Below are 11,099 nucleotides of genomic sequence, written 5' to 3'. Positions count from 1 at the left end.
TGTATGTAAAAAAATACAACCTAAATAGTGCATTAAAACAAATCAGTAAGATAATGTAAAAGAAAGGTGGAAAAACAGCTATATAATGTATCCTTAAACAGTAAATTAACTAAAATACTGTGAAATTAATAATAAAAAAAAACAGTTCAAACTGTATTTTTCATTAACAGTACAAAGCTGTAAATTTCAGCGACAGTATAATAATGTTAATTTTACAGTAACATAAAGGCAACCCTGCTGCCAGCTCTTTACTGGTATTTTACTGGGAAATTCTTAACAGTGTGGGATAAAGCACACACACACACACACACACACACACACATATGCTGCTGTACGTGTGGTCACGTCAGCCCTCATCCTCCGTCAGCAGCATGCATGCAGCATGCACTTGTCATGCCCCATCTGAGTACAGAGAGGAGAGGAGGGAGGTCTGGTCTGCCCTGTCTTCTAAATTTAACTCCAACTAGAGACTGCTGAGGCTGTGTGAAGCCTCTCTCTCTGTACACGTATGTAGTTGCCCTGAAATCCACTACTACATCGGACCAGACTTCTGAGAACAGGTAAGTAGACTGCCGGCATGAGAAGAGCAGGGGAATAATAATAATGTTAAATTGATTAAAAAAATATCCACTGAGCAATTTGGGAATAGCATACATGAGTCATACGCGCTTTGGTGTCTGCGTAACTTCGTGCGTAAAAATAACTTGTGCCGTGCGTAAAATGACAATATCCGATAAAAAAGGAGGCTCCTCGGAACTAAAACCTCATTGTAACTTCCGTTGCTGCTCTGCTGCAGCACACCGACCTACATTGAATGCTGCACTGTCCCAGCTGCTTTAAATTGAGGATTGATTTCTACTTTAAGGTCAAATAATGAGGTACGTAAGCAGGCGTTTTTATTTCTCTCCAACTTGACGCGAACCTTTTGATTCCATAGCTGGTATGATCTGTATATTATGAACATTTTCATCATGTCCAGCTGTTAACATATTGACGTAGTTGCTTGCTACCTTTTTCCCAGTGATTCCACATACAAATTTTAACACACCTTTTGTTTGTATCATTATGAGGTTGTTTATTGATCATGTAGGTCATGTGAGGTCAGCTGGACCTCTACTGTACCTCCCTCCTTCCTTCTCACTAGCCAAGTGTGATCCTCATAGTTCAGCTGCCTGTCATGTGTTTGTGTGTCCTTGAGAGTGTAAAAGTGTAGGTCAGTAGTCAAGTCATGTGTTTCTGGTCGGGTAAACAACACCAGGTGGTCATTTCTATAGTACCCTCCAAATGACCCTGTGGTTACCACACTGCTGCTGATTCACAGTAGAAAAAAAGACTTATTATTCTAGGCTTAAGTTAGATCATTGTTGCTTTGTGTGAGAGTATTAATGCTGGACCATTGAACTTCTAGCTGGGATGCACATTAAACACCAGGATCCAAAAGCCAGTTAACCATTTATTCAGAGAGGTTAATGGGTGGAGGTTGAAGGATGGATAAGGGATGAAGATATGGATGTTGATGTTAATGATTTTTCTGCACAATAAACAAATGAAATGAATATATTACCATGCTTACCACAATTAGTAATACAAAATAAGAGGTAAGTCATCTTACATTATTAATGCATCAGCTTCTTAAGGGTGAAAGACTTTAAAATTCTCCATCCGGAACATAATTATAACAAACATAAGTTAAGACAATTTAACAAAATATACAATCACTTCCTTCTCAAAATTAACAAATTGCCTTACTTACTCAATCTGACTTTAGCTCACAGGTAAGTGGCCTATATTACACCGCTCCAGAACAGTACCAGGATCTATTAAGAATACACACATTAAATTAAGATAGAGAACATGTTGAAGCCCTGCGATGGACTGGCGACCTGTCCAGGGTGTACCCTGCCTTCGCCCAATGTCAGCTGGGATCGGCTCCAGCCCCCCCCGCGACCCCTAACGGGATAAGCGGTTGCAGATGGATGGATGGATGGAACATGTTGAAGTAACTCAAAATATAAACCATACGTTGTCTAAAACAAATTATCAAACTCATTGTGAGCAACTTACTGGGTTGGCAGCATGGTCTCAAACAAACAGATTTATGCAAACAATTTGCTGGTGTGGCAGCATGGTCTCAGACAAAAGGGATCTGAACAGAACACACCAACAGGACGCAGTGTCCTGATTCTATCTGGATGGCAAAGTGGAGCATGGCACATTTTAAACGCCTCTGTTGTCCTCTAACTGATGTTTTGCAGGTAAAAGCAGAGGCACACCGCTGCCTCCGGCCCTACCAGCCATGGAGGGACTCTACTTTGAAGTGAAGACCAGAAGACATGATCCCTCTAGGCCAGGGAGCTCTGAGAAACCTCTTCCTAACGTAGCTTCAAACCACCACTCATATCCATCACTGTCACATCTCACTGCTTCCACACCTCAGAAGCTCTACTCTGCTAGGAAGAGAATTGCAACATGGGGGGAAAAGGTAGAGGAAGAAAGCGAGGAGGAGGAGGAGGTACGATACAAACTGACGCTGATCGGTTCTCTGCCGGTCCACCACCTGACCACCATGGCCATGCTGCCCTGGGTGGTGGCTGAGATCAGCAAGTCTCGGCCTGCAGAGAAGAGTCCTGGTGCTGGGTTGCGGTCTCCAGGACAGCTGGACCCTTCTACCCGTAATCAGACAGTTTTTCTGTGTGTGTCAGCATCGTGGGTGCGATGTGTGTCCGTTCTGGGAGAAGGAGTTGCCTGGGACCCTTTGACACACACGGTGCTGTTTCAATGTCGGCCTCACCAAGTGACTAAGCTAATTCACAACAGCCAGGAGCCCAGCAGCTTCGGCTGCCTGGTCAGAGACAAACCCAACTGCTCCTGCTATGTCTTCCAGTGCCAGGACAGCACCAAGGTAAGTGTGTGTGTATAAATCAGATAATATGAGATGAAACACTAGTGGCATAATATACAGGTGTATGCAAAGAAACAAACAACAATGGAAAAGGTATACTCTAAAATAACAATATCACAATTACAAAACACAACTACAAAGGAAGGCAAATAATCTGTACTCCAATGGCAGACGCAATTACTTCATAAGTCAAGGAACAGTCTCATAACTCGGAACAACATATGTCAAACAAAAACGCATCAACACACACTCGGGGTATAAAAGTACACAGAGATTTGGCATGTCAGATTAGACTCTTGAACAGAAAAACAACTATTAGAACGACATGAGAATCAGGGATCCGCCTACTTATATTTGATGACAAAGAGCCGCTTAAGCATTCAGCCTGACAGTATTTATAATGACATCCCGCTGAAAGAAACTGGATCTTGCTTTGGCATTATGGAAGTCCATGTACGCTGTGCTTTTAGTTCAACAACATAAACACACATTCGCACGCTGTGCTGACCAGCAGACTCCTGACCTCTAAATCCTTTCACCTCTCCTCCACATGGCGTGCTTGGTCAACAGCTTCTGCACTGCAAAGTTGCAGCTGGCGTCCGGGTCTAGCCAGAGACATTTGATAGCATCTTCATTGCATGCCGTGCCCAACATACCGAAGACTTTGGAGAGATGGAGACAATGGAGGATGCTAAATGAATCAAAGAAGTCAGGAAACAAAATGTCAGCTTGACCTTGATTTAGGGCGGGTTTTTCTTGCTCTTCACGAGGCACATGCGCACTCGTCTGGGCTCAAATAACAAATGCCTGCATATGCTTCAAATATATGGACAGCCAGCATGTACTGTGTGATTTACTGTAAATATAAGTGTTTGTGTGTGTGTGTATAAATATATCACTTAATCTAGTGTATGGTGTAAATGCACACATGTAGATAAACTGATTTTATATACACATGGGCTGTTCATGTGTTGGGATTACAGTTCAGGCATTTGTTCTGTGTGTGTGTGTGTGCTTCAGTGAGAGTCAAATCAGCTCTCGCTTTACATTAACCAAGCAGGATGTAGAACCATGTTGCCATGGCGACCACTTCCTGTGGCCCAGCGCCTGTTGTGATGTGTTTTTGGTATGTGTGTGATGGTGTGTGTGGATGCTTGTTCTCTCTCTCTCTCTATCTCTCTTCAGCCCTTTCAAGAATGCGATGATGATGATGTCAGGCTGACCACCTGTTGCTCTGGCTCTGTCACATTGGGACACACACACACACACTGAAAATGTGTGCAATCCTTGGGCACCACTAAAGGACTTTACAAGCCTAATTTTGCTTTAGTTTATTAGATATTGTGAGTTAAGTTCTTATTTAATACAGTAAAGGTGCATGAGTTGGGAAACATGCCTGGCCCTTCAGAACCAAAACCACACACACACACACACACACACACACCACCAGCACTGTAAACAGTTTACACAGGAAACACAGAACCACACACACATACACAAAACCACACTCTGTCAGGTTGGAGGAGGTGATGGTACATTCATTTGCATCGTGATTTCATGAGCAGCAAACATCCAGGTGTTTATGTACAGGCTCGCATTCAATCACAGAGCTGCAGAAGATGCAGAAGAAGTAAATGTTAATACTTAAAATTACATTTTTCTGTACTTCATCATAACAGGCACATTACGAACCCTTGTGAAATTAACTGTGACCTTTTTTTTTTTTAATCTAAAAGTAGTTTCTGAAAACATACAAATTTGAGCCAGTGCAGAACTGAAAGGTAAAGCAGCATTGGTCCAGCATGCAGTAGATGTGGTAGCAGACTTTGATGATTCTATAAGGGTACAGGCAAGGGGATGCATAATTTGAACTGCTGAAAAATGAGATAAATGAGACATTTTATACATAATACCAGTAATACGAGACATTCAAGGTCTTCAAAATCCAATTCATTGGCTGTATTTTGATATTCACTGTGCAGTGCTTTATTTTCATGGAGAGATGTGGGACATGATGTATGTTACAAAAATTATTTGTTTGTCGTAAAAATAACCATTACAGGAAAATATAAACATAATTTAAATCACTGCAGAGGAAAAGAAAAACATCCTCTTCTGTCTCTGAGGGTCTGGGGGGTTTCCCTCGCTGCTCCTGGAGTGGCAGAAACTAACCACTGGGTGTCACCACTGAAGTGTACAAAGTTCACAATGTTTCAGTGTGAACATTTTCTAAATTCATTCGGGTTTGTTGTTGTTTGTTAGACTTTGGTTGCTGCTAATTTATGTTTTTCTAGCTAACTAGTAGGCTACTTAAGTATGTCATTATTTGTATTGAACTTAGCTTTATTATTACTATTAATTAATCACTATTCTGCGAATTAACAGATGGTAAGGATTAAAGATTATATATTTCAGTATTACTACTACTTGTACGTATTTTATCGTTATCTAGTCAAAGGTTGGCCAGTTAAAAGGCACTGGTCCATTCAATTTACAGTGTTTTATTACTCACTACTTTGACACAATAACCTTCTCTAGTCAGTGTTCACCGTTGAAATTAGGATGCTAGTTTTGACCATTGGTGATTAATTCATAGTGATTAAATGACTGAAAATAACTATTCTCTTTTAGATATCAACATCTGATGAAGTAAATATGTAGTCAACTTTAATTACACACTAATCACCCCAATATAAGATTCCATGCATGTGAGACAGAGTTTGCTTTTGACAGAAAAAATCAGAGGAATCTGACAACAAAGTCTCATCTAATGCTTCGAACCTTCGACCGTTGCCATGGTAATCGACCTCCAAATCATTATTCAAACACTTCATTTTTTTTTTTTAAATATATAAAAGTATGTAATAATAATGTACATTAAAAAAGCCCATGAAATAAGGAATAATCCCACAATAGTATTCCTTATTCATATTCAACATTATTATTATTAGTAATTCTCAGACGGATATCATGTTTGTGGTGTGTAGAGGTGCGTGTGTGTTTCAGTAGTGCGGGCACTGAAATGGGGGAGATGGAGACAGACAGACAGAAGAACATGTCAGCCTGTTGCGCTGCGCCGGTTTCGAAGCTTTGAAAACCTTCCAATATTTCTCACCAAAGCTTAGAAGCCAAAAAAATTATATTCGGGATAGCCCTAATCCAAACTCACTGCTTCATCTTCATTAGATATTTAGTAAATATTTACCTAAGACTATGTGAAACTCCATTCTCCACTACTAACTATTGTATAGGCTATTACTATTTCTACTTGCCATTAAATATAGATAAATGGACAGATGGATAGATAGTAACTTTATTGATCCCGAGGGAAATTCAAGTTTCCAGCATCACAGTTCCATAGTGCAAAACATGTTAGTAAAAAGGCAGTAAAAAAGTTAGTAGTGCAAAGTACAAAACAATATACCAGATATAAAAATACAAGGAGATGAAGAAAACTGTTAAAACTGAATATAGTGCAGGGTAACAGCTGTGATACAGGACTATTAAAAAGTGAATGTAGTGCAGAAGAGACTGTTAAAAAAGAGTATAGTGCAGGGTAACTCCAGTAGCTTTGTCTATGAAAGTGCACTGTGTGCATTATCTGTCCTGCAGACCGTACTCCTTTGTCCCCCGGCCCCTCCCTAGACAGGTGATGTACAGTTTGATGGCTCAGGGGACAAAGGATTTCCTGAATCTGTCTGTGTCTGTGTATGTTTTCATAATTGAGTCCTAGAACTGCATGATAAACATGTGGGTTTGATTAGTCCGGTAGACTATTAAAAAGATATAGTGAATGGGGAATTAATTTAATCACTCTTTAATAGCAACTGGTGATAAAAACAAAGATTAGATATGGCCTAGTTACAGTAGTTTTCCTATTATTTCATTAGTACACATGTTGCTGGATGTCACACTGTCAAAGTAATCTACAATACAAACTGTAACCGGATCTGCACTGAGGCTGTGGAGCTTGAGACAAAACTGTGTCAAATGTTGACCAAAGGACTTAAACATAACACCGGTCTGAAACTTCTGGGTCATGAAGTCCACTATTCAGTCCCAGCTATCAGCTGCAGTGTATTTCCCATGAGCACTCATTCCTGCTTGATTGGTTCTGCTCTGCTTACAGACCGGAAATACTGATTATATTCAGTCATACCAACGAAGATAATGGACACAATGTTAATCATGTAACGGTAAAGTGAAGTCTACCGCCTAAAGTTTGAGTACCCCGGGACAGGAACTGTGTCCACCCTGTTCTCCAGACGTATTGGAGGATTTAACCACGACAAGTTCACCACACTTCAGCTGGAATAAAGACGGAAGCTAGTCAATTGGCCTTCAAAGTAAAAGCATATCGATTCAATTCAATTTGCTTTATTGGCATGACTGTCAGTTGAACAATATTGCCAATGCATGAATTCAATAATAAATACAAATTTTTAAAAAAAGAACAAAATAAAAACATAAACATATATATATACAATTCATTAAGCAAATTACAGTATATAGATATTTAAAAAGAACATGCATGTAAATGGAAGAAAACAATTAAGAAGTAATTATTGTTCGTTGTGTCAATAAAACAAACAAATAAAGAACAATTAATAGGGCGGCTGTGGCTCAGAGGGTAGAGCAGGTTGTCCACCAATCGGAAGGTCGGTGGTTAGATCTCCGGCTGCTCAGGGTCACATGTCGATGCATCCTTGAGCAAGACACTTAACCCCAAATTGCTCCCGAAAGCATGGCCATTGGTGTGTGAATGAGTATTTAGATTAGATCCTTATGGGCAAAGTTGGCACCTTAGCAGCCTCTGCCATCAGTGTATGAATGGGTAAATGCTGACATGTAGTGTAAAGCGCTTTGAGTGGTCTGAAGACTAGAAAAGCGCTATATAAATGCAAGTCCATTTACCATTTACCAAGCCCAATTAATAACAATATATTGCAATATCAAAGGATAAATGTAAAAAAAAAAAAAAAAAAAAAAAAAACACGAAGTAGAGGAATAAATAAAAGGCAGTGTGAGTTACATCTATTATGTGTGGTTGTCTCTTAGACATGCACTCGCTGTGACATGCATTGACGTATCCTGCAGCTTCTATGGCGATGACAATATTTTCTCCAAGTAGATGTTGCATTTTATTTTGGTCAGAGAGGTAATCAAATTCTTGGGAGTTTACATTTAATTTTTGTAAAGAATAGCAGGAAATGTTGCTCTGTCTCCACCTGTCTCCTGTGTACTGAGCTGACACAGCCTGTCTTCTCTAAACAGCCAGGTCTGCCTGTGTCGGCCAGTCTCTATGGCATATCAATGTAGCGTTTAAAGGATATCCATTTAAAGTTTTATTTTATTTATTTATTCATTATTATCATTATTTTAATTATTATTATTTTTTCTTCTATTTATATATATATATATATATATATATGTGTGTGTGTGTGTGTGTATATATATGTGTGTACGTGTATATGTGTGTATATATGTGTGTGTATGTGTGTGTGTGTGTGTGTGTGTAGGTATGTATATATATATATATATATATATCTCATTTTTTTTTCTTTTTCTTATTATTATTTCATGACTTATTTGTGGATACTCTCCCTGTGTTGTATTTTCTACAATTTGAATATGTATCCATGATTGAGAATCAGTTAGGTCCTTTGTGACCAGCTGTGGCTGTCTGTGTGTACGTCGTTGTCAGGTATGATTGATTGATCAGGTTCAGGTGACTTTATTTGTACCTGTAGGTAGATTTGTTTTGCAGCAAAAATAGAGGATGGCATCCGTATTGACAATAAGGTTGAGCACAGACAAGAGACAGACATACCAACAACATGACAAAGAGTACTCAAAGGCTTACTGGGATCAGGACCCAGCAAAAAGAAGGCCACAAGAAAAAATATATGTGATGTGTTGTGTTGTGTCATGGGGTGAGTGTTGTTCAGAAAATCAAAAATGAACTTTCCCTGTATAGTGACTGTTCTATTGATTATTGACAATTCATAAAAAAGACCTTTTGAAAGAAAAAAAAAGAAAGGATATCCATATGAAGTTGATTAGTAAGTATTATCTTACTTTGAAATTTCTGAAAATAAATAGTAAAAATTACTAATATATTAATAATATTATTACTTTTTTCTCGAAATCTCAGATTTTTTTTTTCTCAATGTGGCCCTAATACTCCGTCGTACCATAGACCTTCAACAATGATAAATACAAATAAAAATGTAAACAAAAAACAGTTAATCATTTCCATTTTAATAAATCCACAGGGAGCCACTAGAGAGGGGCTAAAGACCCCTGACCCCTGGTTTAAAGGATATACCATATGAAGTTGATTGGTTATTATCTTACTTTGAAATTCCAGAACCGGATGTGATGTAATGCTGTAGATCTTGACAGTTAACCGCAGGATCCTCTGCTGCTTCAGGAGCAGAAGCAACTTTCCAATGAGATGATACTGAAGTTGTCCCACACTGTCAAGAGAGAGAGACGAGTCTCGGAGGAGTACTCGTTCAGATATCTCGCTTTTTGTCAGGTTTATGGCGGATGGGATGAAAGCACGATTCCAGCGACTCAACCTATTCAACAAACAAGAGCAGAAAGATGTAAGTGACGTTTCAAAGCTGTTAAAGTGGAGGAGTTAGCTAACGTTAACCTGGGGTTGTTAGCGAACATCCACATTAGCTCAATTAGCGCAACCTGTTGTTACCCAAGTTCAACAAGTTATCTCTCGATAACGTTGGCTTTAAGTTACACAACAACATTAGAATAGTCTTTACATGTCTAGTAACGTGTTCTTTACTATTTAACATACATTATGACATTACATTTATTAATGTAACTACAGTCTTTATGTCATGTATGTGTCTGCCTGTTTGACAGAGTATATAACAAGTGACCTTTAACACAGACTGCTGCTCCTCTTTCTGTTAACTGTATGTGTGACATGTGGCTATACTGTGGTAAATGGTTAAGTACCTCACCATAACTGGTCAAGTACCTCACCATAACTGGTCAAGTACCTCACCATAACTGGTCAAGTACCTCACCATAACTGGTCAAGTACCTCACCATAACTAGTCAAGTATCTTTTACCATAACTGGTTAAGTACCTCACCATAACTGGTCAAGTATCTTTTACCATAACTGGTTAAGTACCTCACCATAACTGGTCAAGTATCTTTTACCATAACTGGTTAAGTACCTCACCATAACTGGTCAAGTATCTTTTACCATAACTGGTCAAGTACCTCACCATAACTGGTCAAGTATCTTTTACCATAACTGGTCAAATATCTTACCATAACTGGTCAAGTATGTTTTACCATAACTGGTTAAGTACCTCACCATAACTGGTCAAGTACCTCACCATAACTGGTCAAGTATCTTTTACCATAACTGGTCAAGTACCTCACCATAACTGGTCAAGTATGTTTTACCATAACTGGTCAAATATCTTACCATAACTGGTCAAGTATGTTTTACCATAACTGGTCAAATATCTTACCATAACTGGTCAAGTATGTTTTACCATAACTGGTCAATTATCTTACCATAACTGGTCAAGTATCTTTAACCATAACTGGTCAATTATCTTACCATAACTGGTCAATTATCTTACCATAACTGGTCAATTATCTTACCATAACTGGTTAAGTATCTCATCATAACTGGTCAAGTACCTCACCATAACTGGTCAAGTACCTCACCATAACTGGTCAAGTACCTCACCATAACTGGTCAAGTACCTCACCATAACTGGTCAAGTACCTTACCATAACTGGTTAAGTACCTCACCGTAACTGGTCAAGAAATGATGAGTGGAAAATGTCTTCACTGAATGGTTTGCTGACTGTTGTTAATATTGAGGATCGCTATTAGGTTTACACATTTGACAGCAGTTTGATTTGAATAATGTATATACATTATTAGATTATGATGAAAAACTTATTTTTAAATTTGAAGATAAAATTACATTTGGTATTTTTCTATGGATGTGTTTAAACAGGTATTTTATTACAGCATGTGCTGTAGATCAGGTTTATTATTGTTGTTTATCTGTTGCAAACCATAGTGTGTGTGCCTGTGGTGGGGGTCTTGTCATATCTTCACTGCTATTACTTTATATATTTTGAAGTGATGTCTATTAGAGATGAAATAATAATTTGATTAATTGATTAGTCTATTGACA

The 11,099-nt window shown here is 38.6% G+C and overlaps 1 protein-coding gene across 7 annotated transcripts in view; it reads left to right on the top strand.

Annotated features, from left to right (window-relative positions):
• Window positions 1-383: 383 nt before the first annotated feature.
• tbc1d1 (TBC1 (tre-2/USP6, BUB2, cdc16) domain family, member 1) overlaps window positions 384-11,099 on the top strand; it is a 65,868-nt gene continuing 55,152 nt past the window's right edge. Inside the window, exons 1-2 of one of the 7 annotated variants that reach the window (XM_074630143.1) lie at window positions 384-560; window positions 2,256-2,902. In XM_074630143.1, the coding sequence (XP_074486244.1) occupies window positions 2,297-2,902 (606 nt within the window). In that variant the 5' untranslated portion in view covers window positions 384-560; window positions 2,256-2,296. Of the gene's footprint in view, window positions 561-726; window positions 879-909; window positions 941-2,255; window positions 2,903-9,307; window positions 9,514-11,099 lie in introns of those variants that run through there. The other 6 variants (XM_074630146.1, XM_074630142.1, XM_074630145.1 and 3 more) reach the window with 6 other exon arrangements.

Source organism: Sebastes fasciatus, chromosome 3 (genome assembly GCF_043250625.1).
Source record: "Sebastes fasciatus isolate fSebFas1 chromosome 3, fSebFas1.pri, whole genome shotgun sequence".
Taxonomy (NCBI): Eukaryota; Metazoa; Chordata; class Actinopteri; order Perciformes; family Sebastidae; genus Sebastes; species Sebastes fasciatus.
This window is presented reverse-complemented; position numbering and strand designations above follow the sequence as displayed.